A 20,917-nucleotide genomic window follows, 5' to 3' on the forward strand; every position below is an offset into this window, starting at 1 on the left:
ACAACCTGATCACCTTGTAACCTCCCCAGTGCTTAGAACAGTGTTTTGCACAGAGTAAGCACTTAATAAATGCCATTATTATTATAAGGAGCTCTGTTTTAGACATGTTAAGCTTAAGGTAAACTTAAGCATCTTTTTCTTTGCTGGAGAGAAATTTAGGACAGTTTTGTTGAAAACCTCTAGGCTAAGGCTAAAATTGATGACCACCTTAGACTTGATAAAAACTCCCACCAACCTCAGCAGGTGTGACTGAATCAAACTCCCTTATCAGGCATAAGCAAAGTTGGGAGTCAATTAGTAATCCCAATGGGAAAAGGTTGTAACAGAGAATTTGGTCTACCTGTAAATTATTTCAGTGTCTATCTCACTGTCTAGACTGCAAAATCCCTGTGGGCAAGGATCACGTCTACCAACTCTACTGCACTATACATTCTTCCAAGAGCTTAGTACAGTGCTTTGGATACAGTAAGCACTGAATAAATACCACTGATTGACAAGGTTTTCAAGGTACTTTTTACAGCCCCTGTGGATTTTGTTTTGCAGGCAGGAAATGTGTCTGTTGTTATACTGTACTATCTCGAGTGCTTAGTACAGTGCTTTGCACACAGTAAGTGCTCAATAATTACGACTGAATGAGTGAATGATTTAAATGGAATTTGTTGAGTGCTTACTATGCTTACTTTTTAGACTGTGAACCCACTGTTGGGTAGGGACTGTCTCTATATGTTGCCAACTTGTACTTCCCAAGCGCTTAGTACAGTGCTCTGCACACAGTAAGCACTCAATAAATACGATTGATTGATTGATTACTATGTGCCGGGCACTGTACTAAGTACTGTTCTAGATTTAAGATTCATTCATTCAATCGCATTTATTGAGCGCTTACTGTGTGCACAGCACTGTACTAAGCGCTTGGGAAGTAAAGTTGGCAACATATAGAGACAGTCCCTACCCCACAACAGGCTCAAGATGGTCAGGACCAGCCTGAGGATCTAATTACATGCCACGTGGCTAGATCAGACCCCGTGCTGCCTTGAGGATTTTGCTATTGGAATAGGTAGGAAACAAAATGCGTGATTAAATACTCCCAAATAAGGTTAATGATCAAATTAACACAGTTTAGCTTCCTTTAGGTCCCCGGTAGAGCTCCAACAGAGAGAAATACATTACCACTCGAAGGTACTTCTGGCTGAACCACAGAGAGAACAGGCAAGGGGCAGTAGCATGGCTCAACGCTGGTTTCCATGAGTTATTTCCTCTTGCTTTGCTCTTGGGAAGGCATGGGTGGGTGGGTGGAGATTCACCTCTGCTGGCAAAGAAAGTCAGTCCTTTCCCAGTTGACCCTGGTTAGGGAGGCTGGGTGAACTGGACCTCTTGTTAGGCTTGGGACCTAACACCCTGTAGCAAATTTCAGTTGACCCTCTTCAGCACATAATACCCTTACCATAGAACACCCGTCCAACCCAAACCAAGCTCCCAAAATTTCTCTGAAATCAACACTCCACTGTATCTGAAATCAAAAAGGGGACTGTAGGGGTTGTTGCGATCACACACCTAAAGCAGACAAGTCAATTCCAACATTTATTCAAGGATAAAATTGGGTTACACTAAGGTGGCTATAGCATTAGTACGCTAGACTTTTTGATCAGCCTCCATTTAGAAGAATCTGTTAGAATTACAAACAGAATACATTTTTCACGAAGCTAATAGCCTTTCATTCTACATGAGCTTCTTTTCATCAAATGAAGCACTTCATTTGTAAAACGTTACAGAGATTTAACCCAAGCCAGTTGTTCTCACACTGTCTCAAGAACAGCAGCCATTTCCTTAAATTGTGTGAAGAAATTCTGAGGGATTAAAAGAAAGAGAAATTGAATTAGCTAGTTATAATTTGCAATCGATGAGCGACTGGTGAAAAGGTTCAAAGGTTAACTCTAGCGCTAAATCTAAGCTTTCCATCCAGATTCGGATTTAAATAGTCTACAGACAGACCATCCTTGACTCAGTCTACGGCTTGCAAAGAGGGTTCTAGTTGAGTGGGTAGGCTTCAAGATTTGTATAGGGAAAAATAAAATAAAACAAAACAAAAAAGCCCCACTCTAAAAGGCCCCCTTGAAACTGCAGTCAACCAAAAATCCAACAGGAATAGGGGGTGAACAAGAATGTACTACAGGAAGAGGGATGGGAAATCTTTTGCTGGGCCGGTAAAAAAAAAAAAAAAGAGAGCAAAAATCGAGGCATTTAAGTGCTTACTATGTGCTAAGCACAGGGGTTTGCAGTCTATGTAGCCCAGGAGGGGAGGGGGCGGTGGCGTGGGCATTCCTCTCTTTCTCCCTGCCTGCCCTGGTCTGCTTAGCAACAGTGTTCTATAGGAAAGGGAGAAATGGATGTTAGAATTACAAACCTGAAACTGTGGAACTGTCATTTCAAAGGACTTGTTTACTATCTGGCCGGACTGATCCGCTACCTTTAACGTCATTGAGACATAAGGGTACTTAAGGGACCTGCAGCTGTCTGAACTCACGGCCATACCCAGTTTCCACTGAATGTCTATTAGCTGCAACAAAACACAGACACATAGACACAGAAAAGAGGACCGAGATCATTAACATGGCTTTAATCATCTCATCGATGCCCCAGAGGCGTGATGGCTTTTCAAGAATGACTCTTCGGCCTACAAATGGCTGACGTTCTCCCTCGTTACCTTAGCGATAGCCTTGCCTGAGGTTTAATTTTGGCAATTATTAAGCGCTATATGCTAAATGCTGAGATAGGTAAAAGTTAACAAAACAGACGCAATCCTTACCTCACTAGGGACTTTCAATCTTTCTTATCTCTGTTTTACAGATGAGGAAGCAGAGGCCCAGAGAGGTTAAGCGACTTGCTCAAGGTCACACAGCAAGGTCACAGTGGCAAGACTCAGTGGAAAGAGCCCGGGGCTGGGAGTCAGAGGTCACGGGTTCTAATCCCGGCTCCGCCACATGTCTGCTGTGTGACCTTGGGCAAGTCACTTAACTTCTCTGAGCCTCAGTTCCCTCCTCTGTAAAATGGAGAATAAGACTGCGAGCCCCACGTGGGACAACCTGATCACCTTGTGTCCCCCCCAACGCTTAGAACAATGCTTTGCACATAGTAAGCGCTTAACAAATGCCATCATTATTATTATTAAGAACCCAAGTCCACTGATTCCCAGTACCATGCTCTTTCCCCTAAGCTATACGGTCACCTAGGGTAAGAAATCTCATTAGGTCGCTGATTATTGCCATTTTTGAATGAAGAAGTAGAAAGTGAGAAATTATAATTAACCTGGGCACAGCTGTTTCACAGATCCCACCCCTGGAGAGCAAAGCACAAGGAAGCTGCAGGGGAACACAAATGAATCTGGTTTACGGACGTTGCTCCTCTACGGCGCCTGGGACAGATTGATCTGAGGTCGGTGCTGCAATCTGATCGATTGGGTCAGTGTAGCTGGGCTTTGTAGCGGTCCGGCGGCACAGAGGCTGATATTTCATCAACTGAGCAATCAATCAATCAAGCAACGGAATTTACTGAGCCCTTACTGTGTGCAGGACACTGTACTAAGAGTTTGGGAGTGAACAATACAATACAGTTGGTAGACATGATCCCTGACCACAAGGAGTTTACAGTCTAGAGGGGGAGACCTATATTAATCAATCAGTCAATGGTATTTACTAATTTCCTGGGAGTGTACCATAAAACAGAGTTGGTAGATCCAAACCCTGCCCACAAGGAGCGTCGTTCTAGAGGGAGAGGGAGACAGACATTAAGAAGCAGCGTGGCTCAGTGGAAAAGAGCCCGGGCTTTAGAGTCAGAGGTCACGGGTTCTAATCCTGGCTCCGCCACATGTCTGCTGTGTGACCTTGGGCAAGTCACTGCACTTCTCTGAGCCTCAGTTCCCTCCTCTGTAAAATGGAGAATGAGACTGCGAGCCCCACATGGGACAACCTGATCACCTTGTATCCCCCCCCCCCAACGCTTAGAACAGTGCTTTGCATATAGTAAGTGCTTAACAAATGACATTATTATTAAGAACCCAAGTCCACTGATTCCCAATACCATGCTCTTTCCCCTAAGCTAGGGGAAGAAACCTCATTAGGTTTCTTCAAGAATCTCCTCCAAAATCTCCTTCAAAAATCTCCAGTGGCTACCAATCAATCTGCGCATCAGGCAGAAACTCCTCACCCTGGGCTTCAAGGCTGTCCATCCATCCCCTCACCCCCTCCTACCTCGCCTCCCTTCTCTCCTTCTCCAGCCCACCCTGCACCCTCCGCTCCTCTTCCACTAATCTCCTCACCGTTAGGCCTCGTTCTCGCCTGTCCCACCGTCGACCCCCGGCCCACGTCATCCCCCTGACCTGGAATGCCCTCCCTCTGCCCATCTGCCAAGCTAGCTCTCTTCCTCCCTTCAAGGCCCTCCTGAGAGCTCACCTCCTCCAGGAGGCCTTCCCAGACTGAGCCCCCTCCTTCCTCTCCCCCTCGTCCCTCTCTCCATCCCCACCGTCTTACCTCCTTCCCTTCCCCACAGCACCTGTATATATGTTTGTACATATTTATTACTCTATTTATTTTACTTGTACATATCTATTCTATTTATTTTATTTTCTTAATATGTTTGGTTTTGTTCTCTGTCTCCCCCTTCTAGACTGTGAGCCCACTGTTGGGTAGGGACTGTCTCTATATGTAACCAACGTGTACTTCCCAAGCGCTTAGTACACTGTTCTGCACACAGTAAGCGCTCAATAAATACGATTGATTGATTGATTGATTGGGTCGCTGATTACTGCCATTTTTGAATGAAGAAGTAGAAAGTGAGAAATTATAATTAACCTGGGCACAGCTGTTTCACAGATCCCACCCCTGGAGAGCAAAGCACAAGGAAGCTGCAGGGGAACACAAATGAATCTGGTTTACGGACGTTGCTCCTCTACGGCACCTGGGACAGACTGATCTGAGGTCAGTGCTGCAATCTGATCGATTGGGTCAGTGTAGCTGGGCTTTGTAGCGGTCCGGCGGCACAGAGGCTGATATTTCATCAACTGAGCAATCAATCAATCAATCAAGCAACGGAATTTACTGAGCCCTTGCTGTGTGCAGGACACTGTACTAAGAGTTTGGGAGTGAACAATACAATACAGTTGGTAGACATGATCCCTGACCACAAGGAGTTTACAGTCTAGAGGGGGAGACCTATATTAATCTATCAGTCAACGGTATTTACTAAATTCCTGGGAGTGTACCATAAAACAGAGTTGGTAAACCCAAACCCTGCCCACAAGGAGCATTGTTCTAGAGGGAGAGGGAGACAGACATTAAGAAGCAGCGAGGCTCAGTGGAAAAGAGCCCGGGCTTTGGAGTCAGAGGTCAGGGGTTCAAATCCCAGCCCTGCCACTTGTCAGCTGTATGACTTTGGGCAAGTCACTTCACTTCTCTGGGCCTCAGTTCCCCCATCTGTAAAATGGGGATGAAGACTGTGAGCCCCCCGTGGGACAACCTGATTACCTTGTAACCTCCCCAGCACTTAGAACAGTGCTTTGCACATAGTAAGCGCTTAATAAATGCCATTATTATTATTATTAATAAAATAAAAATCAATGACATAAGGAGAACGGCAGAGCATCAGGTTATGTACCTGTGTAAATAGAGAAGCAGGGTGGCCTACTGTCAAGAGCATGGGTTTGGGAGTCAGAGGTTGTGGGTTCTAGTCCCGGCTCCGTCCCTTGTCTGCTGGGTGACCTTGGGCAAGTCACTTCACTTGCCTGGGCCTCAGTTACCTCACCTGTAAAATGGGGATTGAGACTGTGAGCCCCATGTGGGACAGGGACTCTGTCCAACTTAATAATAATGATAATGACGATGGCATTTGTTAAGCGCTTACTATGTGCCAAGCACTGTTCTAAGTGCTGGGGGAGATACAAGGTCATCCGGTTGTCCCACATGGGGCTCACAGTCTTAATCCCCATTTTCCAGATGAGGTAACCGAGGTGCAGAGAAGTCAAGTGACTTGCCCAGTGTCACACAGCTAAGTGGCAGAGCCAGGATTAGAGCCCACGACCTCTGACTGCCAAGCCCGGGCTCTTTCCACTGAGCCACGCTGCTTCTCTTAATTACCTTTCATCTACCCCACTGCTTAAAAGCATGCTTGGTACACAGTAAGTACTTAAATACCATGATTATTATTATTATGTGCTGCGCGGCTGGGGATGGGATGAATATCAAGTCCGTGGTTTAGTGGAAAGGGTGCAGGCTTGGGAGTCAGAGGTTGTAGGTTCTAATCCCGGCCCCGCCCCTTGTCAGCTGTGGGTCTTTGGCCAAGTCACTTCACTTCTCTGTGCCTGTTACCTCATCTGTAAAATAGGGATTAAGACTGTGAGCCTCACGTAGGACAATCTGATTACCTTGTATCTACTCCAGTGCTTAGAACAGTACTTGGCACCTACTAAGGGACATACAAATACCATTATCATTATTACTATTATTAATAAGTGGAGGTGTTGCCAACTTGTACTTCCCAAGCGCTTAGTACAGTGCTCTGCACACAGTAAGCGCTCAATAAATACGATTGATGATGATGATGACGACGATGGTGTTGCCCGTGAGAGGGGGAAAAGGGGAAATGAGGGCTTTGTCAGGAAAGACCTCTCCACTATGCACCTCACCTTCATATCCCTCCTAAAGCAGCAGCGTGACTTAGTGGATAGAGAACGGGCTTGGAGTCAGAGGTCGTGGGTTCTAATCCCAGCTCTGCCACTTGTCAGCTGTGTGACTTTGGGCAAGTCACTCAACTTCTCTGGGCCTCAGTTACCTCATCTGTAAAATGAGGATTAAGACTGTGAACCCCATGTGGGACAACCTGATTACCCTGCATCTACCCCAGCGCTTAGAACAGTGCTTGGCACATAGTAAGCGCTTAACAAATGCCATCATTATTAGTAGTAGTAGTAGTAATCGTCCTAAACCGTCCCCTCACTGTCAACTCTGAATGTGGCTGTGTAGCCCTTAAACATCTTGATACTTACACTTCAGCCCCACAGTACTTATGTAAATATTCCTATAATCTACTATTATCCCTATTCTATTATCCCTATCCCTAATTCATTTTAATGTCTGTCTCTTCCTGTAGATTGTACAAACATCTTGTGTGCAGGGATCACATCTACCAACTCTGCTGTATTGTCAAGCGCTTAGTAAAGTGCTAAGCATTCAGTACAGTGCTCTGCCCACAGTAAGCGCTCAATAAATGATTGAATGAATGCTCTTCCAAGTGTTCAGTACAGTACTCTGCATACAGTAAGTGCCCAATAAATATCACTGATGGATTGATTGGACATATGATTTTAGGTGGGCTTTGAAGGAAGGGCGTGGGCAAGGGGTTGGCCGTGAGACAGCTGAGACTGAAGTACCATGAGTAGGTCGATGCTAAGAGGAGGGAAGTGTGCAGGCTGGAAAGAGGAAAACGCTGGTTGAGTGATTGAGTGCTTTAAAGTCTATGGCAATGAGTTTCTGTTTGATATGGAGATGGATGGGCAACCACTGGAGGTTCTTGAGGAGTGGGGATCCTCTCAGGATGGCACCAGTACTCTCCAAGTCTTGGCTTCGGAAAGGAGGTCGAACAGAGGACTACCCATTCCATTCCTAGTTTGGGCAGTGGCTAGCAAGTGGAAGGCAAATCTGCTACGAGTCCAAACTCACCTGTGCTGGGCAGCAGCGGCATGGGAGAGAGTTGAGGGCGGAGACTCGAGCTGATTGTGCGGAAGAAGGGAATGGTAAACCACTTCCCTATTTTAACCAAGAAAACTCTACAGATATACTACCAGAATGATTGCAGGTGGAGGTGGGGCATTCTGGGAGAGATGTGTCCATGGAGTTGCGATGGGTCAGACATGGCTCAACAGCATAAGACAAGGCGAGTGGGGAGATGTGGACTGAATGGCCTTTAGAAAAATGATCCCTGTCTGTCCCTACCAGTCTGTTCATTTGGCAGGATACCCTGGGGAGTTGGTCCATTAGTGGATTCCACTGCACTATTCCCACACAGGAAACTTAGACTTTGACAATGTTGTAGAGGAAGAACGCTTATTTGATGATAAAGTAAATTTGGGGTTATGAAGAGAAAGAGAATTCAGGATAAAGAGTGGATCGGGACTAAAGATATTTTAGGGTCAAGGCATTTTTGAATTATATTTCAAGTCTTGGTTTAAGAGTGGTCCAGGCCCTACTATTTAACTCAGACTCACATACAAATACAAGCGAATGGTCTGGCAATTTAGGCAAAGAATATGTTTCCAGTCAAAGTTGTCCTCATGGATGACATCATCATCCGCATCACCTTTGGATTCTGAGAACAGCTATAAAAAATACCTCTGTGAAACTGAACCTTCTTGTGTGTCAGGAGATGAGCTCTGATGCTTCACTGTAAGGTCCTTAGCCAATCAATGCATACCTGGAAAATGGTAATGCTCTCAGGATACTGAGGAGAGAATAACTAATGACAGTTATTGTAAACCAAATTGTAAGTAAACCAATTGATATAAAATCTCACATTGCTTAAATAGTAGTAACAATCCCGGTGAAACCATGGTAAATTACGACTTAACATTGTATTTTCTTTTCCCAATCAATTTTAGATTCAGATGTATCAGCTGTCAAGACTTCTCCATGACTATCACCGGGATCTCTACAATTACCTGGAAGAAACTGAAATCAATCCCAGTCTTTATGCTGCCCCTTGGTTCCTCACACTGTTTGCTTCTCAGTTTCCACTAGGATTTGTAGCCAGAGTTTTTGGTAAGAGGTTTTAACACTTAGTCAACTGAGGAGATTGTATTCAGAAGAATATTCCCAGCACAATATGTCCCTTGTCTTTCAATTAACCTAAACGGTTTTCGTATACTGCCTACCATTGAGATTTTATCCATCCAACTGACTGTGCTCTGGTATGCACTGGAAACCACTTAGTCAAAATGAGAGGAGCCCAAATGCTTGAGGGTATGTATTTGGCCATTAGGCATCTTATTTTCATGAACAAACTCTCGGGGAATAGTTTTCCAGAGGATGCTTCAGATTGTACATATCTATTCTATTTATTTTATTTTGTTAGTATGTTTGGTTTTGTTCTCTGTCTCCCCCTTCTAGACTGTGAGCCCACTGTTGGGTAGGGACTGTCTCTATATGTTGCCAACTTGTACTTCCCAAGCGCTTAGTACAGTGCTCTGCGCACACTAAGTGCTCAATAAATACGATTGATTGATTGACTCAGTGCTTAGAAGGGTTATAAGCTCCTTAATGACAAAGGCACAGAAGGAAAAATATTCTACTTTCTTCATTGCCTAATATTAATATTTAAAGCTAAGGAGAAAAGAGTTGAAATGAAATTGTAGTGTAATACAAGGATCCCTGCTTTGATGGTTTTGCATAGCTTTATAAAATGACATACAAGTCTTTAAGGGTTTTGAAGTGATACTAAATATTCATTCATTCATTCAATCGTATTTATTGAGCACTTACTGTGTGCAGAGCACTGTAGTAAGCGCTTGGGAAGTACAAGTTGGCAACATATAGAGACGGTCCCTACCCAACAGCGGGCTCACAGTCTAGAAGGGGGAGACAGAGAACAAAACAAAACATATTAACAAAATAAAATAAATAGAATAAATATGTACAAATAAAATAAATAAATAAATAGAGTAATAAATACATACAAACATATATACAGGTGCTGTGGGGAGGGGAAGGAGGTAAGGCAGGGGGATGGGGAGGGGGAGGAGGGGGAGAGGAAGGAGGGGCTCAGTCTGGGAAGGCCTCCTGGAGGAGCCTGAATCAGGTCTGGGAACGTAGGCACAAAGATAATGTCTTTCGCCTTGTACTCTAAGTTCCTGGAGGCTGGAGTCATATCTGCTAACACTTTTGAATGCTGCTCGATAAATACCACTGATTGTATTGCAGTTATCTGATTTTTTACAAATACTTACTGAAATCTCGAGATCAGTAGCAAAGAAGCAGGCTCCTGTGATTATGTCAAAATGCACAGTGTTAATATTTAAAAGCTCAAGCTTCAATATAAGACCGCATAACATTTAAATAAAGAGGCAACTCTAGCACTTTGGAACTTTTGAAATTTGCATCTTCCAATCAATCGATGGCATTTACCGAGCACATACCATGGGCAGAGCACTACACTAAGCGCTTGGGAGAATACCGAAACGTTCCCTGCCCATAACGAGTGTACAGTCTAGAGGGGGAGACAGGTACTAATAGAAATAAATACTTGAAAATGTAGAATTTGAAGATATTGATATAAGTGCTGTGGAGTTGAGGGTAGGGCAAATATCGAATGCCCAAAGGTCACGGATCCAAGTGCCCTCATGAATGCATGTGGACTTAATTATTTATGTTGACCATTTGAGTCGAAAATCTTTTTATCTATCTCCCTCATTAGAGTGCAAGCTCTCTGTGGGCGGGAAACACGTCATGCCCTTATTCTGTTTTTCCCAAGTCCCTACTGCAGTACACCCCTGGAAACAGACTTTTGAGGAATTAGGTAGTGTGAGGAAAAGGAGGGTCCGCTCTACCCAAATCTAAAATCATTTTAAAAAACATTTCTAAAGGTCTTGTTTGCCCGAGTATAAGTAACATATTGTTACGGTTAACAACCACAAAGGATTTCCAATCCTAGAAAAAAGGTCAATGATTTATAGAGAGAAACTGTTATTATTTCCCCCTTCAAATTCTCTCCCTGTTGTTCATTTACATTGCTAAAAGGCTACCTTTTCACCGTACTCTAAGCAACATTTGTCTTATTTATCCATATTCTCCCCCAGTTGTCTATCACCGACTACTCCCAAACCCAGCCCTTCCTCCCCTCTCACCCACAACCTTTAGTCTTGACCCAGGTGATCTTTAGCGCAAACTTTTACAACATCTTCACTGACCTCCTTGCTACTCCCCTAGTTTAAGGTTTGGGACCAGTGTCAATTTTCCTTTTTTCTAATCTCGCTATCAAACCTCCTAACGTCTCTTCCTAACTGCAATATCCAGGCTGTTCATACAACCACCACTTTGGATCTACTGATACCAGCCGCCATCCCGTGTCCATGCGCCCAATGCGGAAAGTCAGAAAGGATTTATTTTTTTTAAATGGCATTTGTTAAGCACTTACTATTGTGTTAGGCACAGTACTAATCAATCAATCGTATTTATTGAGCGCTTACTGTGTGCAGAGCACTAAGCGCTGGGGTAGATACAAGCAGCTGGAGAAGTAGCATGGCTCAGTGGCAAGAGCACGGGCTTTGGAGTCAGAGGTCATGGGTTCAAATCCCCACTCTGCCAATTGTCAGCTGTGTGACTTTGGGCAAGTCACTTAACTTCTCTGGGCCTCAGTTACCTCATCTGTAAAATAGGGATTAAGACTGTGAGCCTCCTGTGGGACAACCTGACCACCTCGTAACCTCCCGAGCGCTTAGAACAGTGCTTTGCACTTAGTAAGCGCTTAAAAAACGCCATCATTATTATTATACAAGTTAATCAGGTTGGACACAGTCCACATCCCACATCGGGCTCACAGTCTTAACTCCCACTTTTACGGTTGAGATGACTGAAGCACAGAGAAGTGAAGTGATTTGCCCAAGGTCAGACAGCAGACAAGTGGTGGAGGCAGGATTAGAACTCAGGTCCTTCTGACTCCTGGGCCTGTGCTCTATTCACTAGACCACACTGCTTCTTCTAGCTAGAACCAAAACCCACCACCCAGAGTTCATTAGGGAAGGGGCTGGCAATCAGCCACCAATGATGCCAGGCTCATTGCCTGGGATCGTGGGAGGGTGACCAAGGAGATATCATCCAACAGGGGCCAGTTCATTCATTCAATCGTATTTACTGAGCGCTTACTGTGTGCAGAGCACTGTACTAGGAGCTTGGGAAGTACAAATCAGCAACTTACAGAAACGGTCCCTACCCAACAGTGGGCTCACAGTCTAGAAGGGGGAGACAGACAACAAAACAAAACAAGTAGTCATGTGTCAATACCATCAGAATAAATAGAATTTTAGCTATATACACATGACTAATAAAATAGAGAAATAATAATAATAATAATGGCATTTATTAAGCATTTACTATGTGCAAAGCACTGTTCTAAGCGCTGGGGAGGATACAAAGCGATCAGGTTGTCCCACGTGGGGCTCACAGTCTTAATTCCCATTTTACAGATGAGGTAACTGAAGCACAGAGAAGTTAAGTGACTTGCCCAAAGTCACACAGCTGGCAAGCGGCGGAGGTGGGGTTAGAACCCATGACCTCTGACTCCCCAGCCCGCACTCTTTCCACTGAGCCACGAGTAATAAATAGATACAAATATACACAAGTGCTGTGGGGAGGGGAAGGAGGCAGGGCAGAGGAAGAGGGGGCGATGGGGAGGAGAGGAGGGGCAGAGGAAAAGGGGGGGCTCAGCCTGGGAAGGCCTCCTGGAGGAGGTGAGCTCTCAGTAGGGCTTTGAAGGGAGGGAGAGAGCTAGTTTCGTAGACGTGGGGAGGGAGGGCATTCCAGGTCCGGGGAACGATGTGGGCCGGGGGTCGATGGCGGGACAGGCGAGAACGAGGTGCGGTGAGGAGATTAGCGGCAGAGGAGCGGAGGATGCGGGCTGGGCTGGAGAAGGAGAGAAGGGAGGTGAGGTAGGAGGGGGCGAGGTGATGGACAGCCTTGAACCCGAGGGTGAGGAGCTTTTGCTTGATTCGAAGGTTGATAGGCAACCACAGGAGATTTTTAAGGAGGGAAGTGACATGCCCAGAGCGTTTCTGTACAAAGATAATCTGGGCAGCAGAGTGAAGAATAGACTGAAGCGGGGAGAGACAGGAGGATGGGAGATCAGAAAGAAGGCCGAAAGGAGGCAGAAAGTTCCCCCTGGGTAGGAGGCAACAGCCCTCCCAGAATTTTTTCATGCCCTGGAGCTGAGCTGCAGTTGATTCTGTCTTGACTTCCAACACCTTCCAAGCAACACTGTCCTTCATTCCTTCAATTCCTCAGTGTCTGGACTCTTGCAACTATCTTTCAATCAATCAATCAATCGTATTTATTGAGGTTCGGTTCGGTTGGGAACTCCTTCTTCCCTCCCCCTCTCTCCCCGCATCAACATTTTTTGACCACCTGCCTTATCCATGATCTTTCCCGAGTAAACACAACTGAGGATGTTCTACTCCTTCCCCAACACAAGAAAGAGAACACTGGCATTTATACACGATGGAAGTAGTTATTTACATTAATGCCATAACATTGCCTCCGCCTTGAATTTATTTTCACTTGTACTTTTCAGTGATTGTCCAGCCCACAGTCCATTTCAAGGTACCTAGATCTTTCTTATATTATTTTGCATAGGACAATCTTCTGCCATGTTCCCTGACATGATTTATAGATAATATTTAATTGCAATGATTCAATATAATTCTATCAGACCGCTGGTTCATTCGTACTATTGGACGGTATTTAAATTGGGTTCAGAAACTGCTTAGAGATAAACTTTAATCCACTTACTGATCTGAGATAGACCCAGAAAAATGAAATGACCAGAAAAAAAAAAATGCATCAACCATAGAACAGTGTTTGGCACACAGTAAGCACTTAACAAATACCATCATCCTCAATCGTATTTATTGAGCGCCGTGTGCAGAGCACTGTACTAAGTACAGTGTACTTAGTGTACACTGTACACTGTACTAAGTACACTGTACTAAGCGTTTATTACCATCATTATTAGACTGTGAGCCCACTGTTGGGTAGGGACTGTCTCTATATGTTGCCAATTTGTACTTACCAAGCGCTTAGTACAGTGCTCTGCACATAGTAAGCGCTCAATAAATACGATTGATGATGATGATGATGATGATTACCATTATTATTACCATTATTACCATCATTATATTAGGAAAAAATAATCAAAATTCATTCAATCGTATTTATTGAGTGCTGTGTGCAGAGCACTGTACTAAGCGCTTGGGAAGTACAAGTTGGCAACATATAGAGACGGTCCCTAACCAACAGTGGGCTCACAGTCTAGAAGTCTAAAATGTGCACGTTCCTTACTCCTCCTGTAAGAGCTAAAAGGTATTGGAAGCCTGACAATACCACTTTGTGATTCCTGTTTTTACTGCCAATGCGTTTTATAAAAAGGATTATTTTAGCTTTCTAATAACCTGTTTACACTGGCTTTTACTGCCACTGGTTTTTATAAAAAGGATTATTTTTAATATCTAATTTATAATATCTAATAATAATTGTTATTAAATAATAAATATAATAATGATATAATATAATAATATATTATATATAATAATATATAATAATACTTTCTAATATCCACTTGCATTTTGTAGTGATCAGTTGTATTCACTGAGTGCTTCCTGTGTGCAGAACACCGTACTAATCACTTGGGAGAATACATATAACAGTATAGCAAGAGTTGGTAGACACTTTCCCTGCCCACAACAAGCGTAACCAGAAAGGAGAGCCAGATTAAAAATAGCGAGTCCCCAAATCTGAGTCCGGAACTGCTGGAGAAAATGGGGACAATGGGGTCTCCTTTCTGACCCTGAGGTGAGACCAGAAAACCTCTTCTGGACCGTAAGCTCATTGTGGGCAGGGAATGTGTCTGTTTATTGTTATAATGTATTCTCCCAAGGTACAGTATTCTCTGCAGTATTACAGAACAGTATTACTGCAATACTCTTACTACTCAGTAATTACTAATACTCTACAGTATTAGTACAGTATTCTCTGCAAACAGCAGCGCTCAATAAATACAACTGAATGAACCTCTTGAACCTGAAGCCTGCACCAGAAATAAACCCCAAGATTTCCTCCAGATTGTTAAGATCACTGTGGGCAGGGAATGTGCTGTATCGTACTTCTCCCAAGCACTTAGTACAGTGCTCCACACAGTATGTGGTTAATAAACACAACCGAATGTCTGCTTTGCACCTCAGGATTGTGGAAGGGCTGTGCCAACAATACCCCATTCCCGTTAGTTGCCGGAGCTGTTCCCTTTCTGATTTAGGGCCCCGAGTCCAGAAATGAAAACCAGATCGTCCCTTTTGCCCAAACATCGCAGCTCACAGTGACGGAGCAAAATTGTCCTTTAATCAATCAATCGTATTTATTGAGCGCTTACTGTGTGCAGAGCACTGTACTAAGCGCTTGGGAAGTACAAGTTGGCAACATGTGAGTCCCTACCCAACAGAGGGCTCACAGTCTAAAAAGGGGGAGACAGAGAACAAAACCAAACATACTAATAAAATAAAATAAATAGAATAGATATGTACAAGTAAAATAGAGTAATAGATATGTACAAACATATATACGTATATACAGGTGCTGTGGAGAAGGGAAGGAGGTAAGATGGGGGGATGGAGAGGGGGACGAGGGGGAGAGGAAGGAAGGGGCTCAGTCTGGGAAGGCCTCCTGGAGGAGGTGAGGTCTCAGTAGGGCCTTGAAGGGAGGAAGAGAGCGAGCTTGGCGGATGGGCAGAGGGAGGCCATTCCAGGCCCTCCCTTTAACTGGAAGATGATGCTCTAGAACCTCCTGGCTTTTTTCTTTCCCGGCAATAGTAGCTCCAGTCTTGGAGCAGGGAAGGCAGGCTGGAAAATAAAGCGACAAAGCAGTGTACCCCATGATTCAGCCCGGTTGTGGTCCCCCCAAACCACAAGTGTGTGATGAACATCTGTAGGATGGAGGATGTCTCCCCATGGCTTTCAGGGGAATACTATTCATTCAATCATATTTATTGAGCGCTTACTGTGTGCGCAGCACTGTTCTAAGCGCTTGGAAAGTACAATTTGGCAACAGAGAGAGACAATCCCTACCCTACAATGGGGTCACAGTCCAGAAGGGGGGAGATGGACAACAAAATAAATAATAATCATAATAATTGTGGTATTTGTGAAGTTCTTACTATTAATCAATCGTATTTATTGAGCGCTTACTGTGTGCACAGCACTGTACTAAGCACTTGGGAAGTACAAGTTGGCAACATATAGAGACAGTCCCTACCCAACAGTGGGCTCACAGTCTAGAAGGGGGAGACAGACAACAAAACCAAACGTATTAACAAAATAAAATAAATAGAATAGATATGTACAAGTAAAATAGAGTAATCAATCAATCAATCGTATTTATTGAGCGCTTACTATGTGCAGAGCACTGTACTAAGCGCTTGGGAAGTACAAATTGGCAACATATAGAGACGGTCCCTACCCAACAGTGGGCTCACAGTCTAAAAGGGGGAGACAGAGAACAAAACCAAACATACTAACAAAATAAAATAAATAGAATAGATATGTACAAGTAAAATAGAGTAATAAATACGTACAAACATATATACATATATACAGGTGCTGTGGGGAAGGGAAGGAGGTAAGATGGTGGGGATGGTTGTACATACTTATTACTCTATTTATTTATTTATTTATTTATTTATTTTACTTGTACATTTCTATCCTATTTATTTTATTTTGTTGGTACGTTTGGTTCTGTTCTCTGTCTCCCCCTTTTAGACTGTGAGCCCACTGTTGGGCAGGGACCGTCTCTATGTGTTGCCAATTTGTACTTCCCAAGCGCTTAGTACAGTGCTCTGCACATAGTAAGCGCTCAATAAATACGATTGATTGATTGATTGATTGGGGATGGAGAGGGGGACGACTATTAATAATTATAATGGTATTTGTTAAGAACTTACTAAGTGCTAGGAACCGTTGTAAGCATTGGGGTAGATACAAGGTGATCAGGTTGTCCCCTGGGGTGCTCCTAGTCTTCATCCCCATTTCACAGATGAGGGAACTGAGGCCCGGAGAAATTCTGTGACTTGCTCAAGGTGGTGGAGCCGGGAATACAACCACGATCCCTGACTTCCAAGCCTGTGCTCTTTCCACTGAGCCACGCCGCTTCCCATGGGAATAGTTGGTGCCCTTTCTGTAGCCCGCTTGACACAAAGGCCGGGCCCCGGCAGTGGTCCAAAATGAGTGGGGGCTGGCAATCTCCAGAGCCCCCCCCGGTACCTCGAGGCTTCTGGAACGAGGGTCCGCTGCCCCCGAAATTCAGCAAGGCCCCGGGGGAAGAGCAGAGCAGGCCGGGCAGGCCCAACCTCCCTCGCCCTGGGTCCCGGGCCTCCTCCTCCCCCCCGCCCCCGGGCCCCGAAAGGCCGGGCCTGACCCTCTTCCCCCCTCCTTCGTTCCTTTCCTCCATCATCATCATCATCAATCGTATTTATTGAGCGCTTACTATGTGCAGAGCACTGTACTAAGCGCTTGGGAAGTGCAAGTTGGCAACATATAGAGACGGTCCCTACCCAACAGTGGGCTCACAGTCTAAAAGGGGGAGACAGAGAACAAAACCAAACATACTAACAAAATAAAATAAAGAGTAAAAAATATGTACAAACATATATACACATATCCAGGTGCTGTGGGGAAGGGAAGGAGGTAAGATGGGGGGATGGAGAGGGGGACGAGGGGGAGAGGAAGGAAGGGGCTCAGTCTGGGAAGGCCTCCTGGAGGAGGTGAGCTCTCGGCAGGGCCTTGAAGGGAGGAAGAGAGCTAGCTTGGCGGAGGGGCAGAGGGAGGGCATTCCAGGCCCGGGGGATGGCGTGGGCCGGGGGTCGATGGCGGGACAGGCGAGAGCGAGGTACGGTGAGGAGATCAGCGGTGGAGGAGCGGAGGATACGGACTGGGCTGTAATTCCTAGGTTGGCAGTTGGCAGGGCCGGGATTTGAACCCATGATCTCTGACTCCAGAGCCCGGGCTCTTTCCACTGGGCCACGCTGCTTCTCGCTGCGCTCTTAATACTTTCCACTGTATTCGGCGGGCTGTTCGTGTGTGCGGAGCACTGTGCTAGGCGCTGAGGGGAGCGGATACGTTACCTTCCCTGCGCTCTCCCCCTGGGGCGGGGGATAAAACCGCGGGGAGCTCGGACAGGCGGACGGACAGGACCGGATGGACAGAAGGACTGGACAAACAAGAGCCCGGGCTTGGGAGTCAGAAGTCATGGGTTCTAATCCCGGCTCCCCCCACATGTCGGCGGTGTGACCTTGGGCCAGTCATTTAACTTTTCTGAGCCTCAGTTCGGTCATCTGTAAAATGGGGATGAAGACCGTGAGCCCCGCTGTGACTTTGGGCCAGTCATTTAACTTTTCTGAGCCTCAGTTCGGTCATCTGTAAAATGGGGATGGAGACCGTGAGCCCCCCGTGGGACAACGTGATCACCTCGTATCCCCCCAACACTTAGAACAGTGCTTGGCACATAGTAAGCGCGTAACAAATGCCACCATCATCATCATCAAGGACCAGACGGGTGGACGGACAGGACTGGACGGGCAGAAGGACCGGCCAGGCGGACGGACGAAGGAAGGACAAACAGACGGACGGACGAAGGAAGGACAAACAGGCGGACGGACGGACAGAAGGATGGATGAAGGATGCCCCTTCCTTCCTGTCCCCCTCGTCCCCCTCTCCATCCCCCCATCTTACCTCCTTCCCTTCCCCACAGCACCTGTATATATGTATATATGGTTGTACATATTTATTACTCTATTTATTTATTTTACTTGTACATATCTATCCTATTTATTTTATTTTGTTGGTATGTTCGGTTTTGTTCTCTGTCTCCCCCTTTTAGACTGTGAGCCCACTGTTGGGTGGGGACTGTCTCTGTGTGTTGCCAATTTGTACTTCCCAAGCGTTTAGTACAGTGCTCTGCATATAGTAAGCGCTCAATAAATACGATTGATGATGATGATGATGATGATGAAGGATGGGACAGATGGAACCAACAGGCGGACGGGTGGATGGACAGAAGGGTCGGACAGACGGGCGGATGGACAGAAGCGCTGGACAGACGGTCAGAAGGGCAGGATAGACAGACGGACGGGCAGACGGACAGAAGGAAAGGACAGACTGGGCCCCAGACTGAGCCCCCTTCTTCCTCTCCCCCTCCTCATCCCCCTGCCTTACCTCCTTCCCCTCCCCGCGGCGCCTGTATATATGTATATATGTTTGCACGTATTTATTTATTTCACTTGTACATATTTACTATTCTATTGATTTTATTTTTGCTACTACGTTTTGTCTCGTTGTCTGTCTCCCCCCTTCTAGACCGTGAGCCCGCCGCTGGGTAGGGACCGTCTCCATGTGCTGCCAACTTGGACTTCCCAAGCGCTTAGCCCAGTGCTCGGCACGCAGTAAGCGCTCATTAAATAGGATTGAATGAGTGCACGAATGGCAGGCGGGCAGAAGGACGGGACGGACGGACAGAAGGACCGGACCGACGGCGGGACGGAAGGGCCGGGCAGACGGAAGAACCGGACCCACAGACGGACGGGCAGAAGGGCCGGACAGGCGGGACCGACAGGCGGGTGGGCGGACGGACAGAAGGACCGGAGAGGCGGACGGACGGACGGACGGACAGGGGGGCCGGACAGACGGGACAGACAGTTTCTGCATCAGGCAGAAACCCCTCACCCTGGGCTTCAAGGCTGTCCATCCATCACCTCGCCCCCTCCTACCTCACCTCCCTTCTCTCCTTCTACAGCCCAGTCCGCACCCTCAGCTCCTCTGCCACTAATCTCCTCACCGTTAGGCCTCGTTCTCGCCTGTCCCGCCATCGACCCCCGGCCCACCTCATCCCCCGGGCCTGGAATGGCCTCCCTCTGCCCCTCCGCCAAGCTCGCTCTCTTCCTCCCTTCAAGGCCCTGCTGAGAGCTCACCTCCTCCAGGAGGCCTTCCCAGACTGAGCCCCTTCCTTCCTCTCCCCCTCGTCCCCCTCTCCATCCCCCCATCTTACCTCCTTCCCTTCCCCACAGCACCTGTATAGATGTCTGTACATATTTTTTTTTACTCTATTTATTTATTTTATTTGTACATATCTATCCTATTTATTTCATTTTGTTAGTATGTTTGGTTCTGTTCTCTGTCTCCCCCTTCTAGACCGTGAGCCCGCTGTTGGGTGGGGACCGTCTCTATGTGTCGCCGACTTGGACTTCCCAAGCGCTTAGTCCACTGCTCTGCACAGAGTAAGCGCTCAATAAATGCGATTGATGATGATGATGATGATGACACCGACAGACGGACGGACAGAAGGACAGGAACGGACAAACGGACGGACGGACAGAAGGGCCGGGCAGACGGGACACCGACAGACGGACGGACAGAAGGACAGGACAGACGGACGGACGGACGGACAGAGGGGCCGGGCAGACGGGACACCGACAGACGGACGGACAGGACGGACAGACGGACGGACAGAAGGACAGACGGACGGACGGACAGAAGGACAGGACCGACGGGCGGGCGGACGCACAAGGGGGGGGGGGACCCACGGCCGCCTCCCGGACGAAGACGGACACCGAGGGCCGGGGTCGCAGTGTCCGTCCGCCCCGTCCCGGGCCCGGGGCGCCGGGGGCCCGGGGCTGCAGAGCCCACCACCCCGTCGCCACGGAAACCGGCGCGCTCCCCGGCCCCGGGACAACGAGCCGGACCCCCGCGGGACACCCCCCCCCCCCCGGGGCGGACGGGGCGGACGGACACTCACCTGGTTGGTGACCTGAAACGGAAAGACACACAGACAGACAGACAGACAGACAGACAGACGGGGCTTTAGGACGAGAGACGCTGCCCCGGCCCCCTCCGCCCGACCCCCGTCCCCGAGCGGCGCTGACCTGGGGGCTGCGGGCGGGTGGCGGTCCGACCCCCTCCATGCCGCGGAGCCCCGGCCCTGCTCGGACCTGCCCGGGACACGCCCCCCCCCCCGGCCCCGCACACGGCAACGCGGTGGGGGGGGGGCCGGGCCCCAAGGGTCCGCCCCTTCCTCCCCCCCCTCCGCCCGCCCGCCCACACCCCGCAATCAGAGGCGGAAGCGATGATAGA

At 47.1% G+C, this 20,917-nt stretch overlaps 1 protein-coding gene across 1 annotated transcript; it reads right to left on the reverse strand.

Moving 5' to 3' along the window:
* Positions 1 to 1,567: 1,567 nt before the first annotated feature.
* On the reverse strand, positions 1,568 to 20,778 carry COMMD6 (COMM domain containing 6). Its single transcript, XM_038771000.1, has 3 exons — positions 20,710 to 20,778; positions 2,405 to 2,557; positions 1,568 to 1,847 (listed from the first exon to the last, which is right to left on the reverse strand). Exons 1-3 carry the CDS (start codon positions 20,746 to 20,748, stop codon positions 1,797 to 1,799), a joined length of 243 nt encoding a protein of 80 aa, XP_038626928.1. The 5' UTR covers positions 20,749 to 20,778; the 3' UTR covers positions 1,568 to 1,796.
* Positions 20,779 to 20,917: the final 139 nt, after the last annotated feature.

The sequence above is a fragment of the Tachyglossus aculeatus genome, chromosome 2, assembly GCF_015852505.1.
Source record: "Tachyglossus aculeatus isolate mTacAcu1 chromosome 2, mTacAcu1.pri, whole genome shotgun sequence".
Lineage (NCBI taxonomy): Eukaryota > Metazoa > Chordata > Mammalia > Monotremata > Tachyglossidae > Tachyglossus > Tachyglossus aculeatus.

Bases quoted from the DNA above. Each gene is read 5' to 3' on its own strand.
- COMMD6 (XM_038771000.1), bottom strand. From the start codon at position 20,748: ATGGAGGGGGTCGGACCGCCACCCGCCCGCAGCCCCCAG. The intron at 2,558-20,709 runs GTCAGCGCCGCT...GTTTTGTTGCAG, and splicing joins CACCCGCCCGCAGCCCCCAG to CTAATAGACATTCAGTGGAA. The intron at 1,848-2,404 runs GTTTGTAATTCT...TTAATCCCTCAG, and splicing joins TGACAGTTCCACAGTTTCAG to AATTTCTTCACACAATTTAA.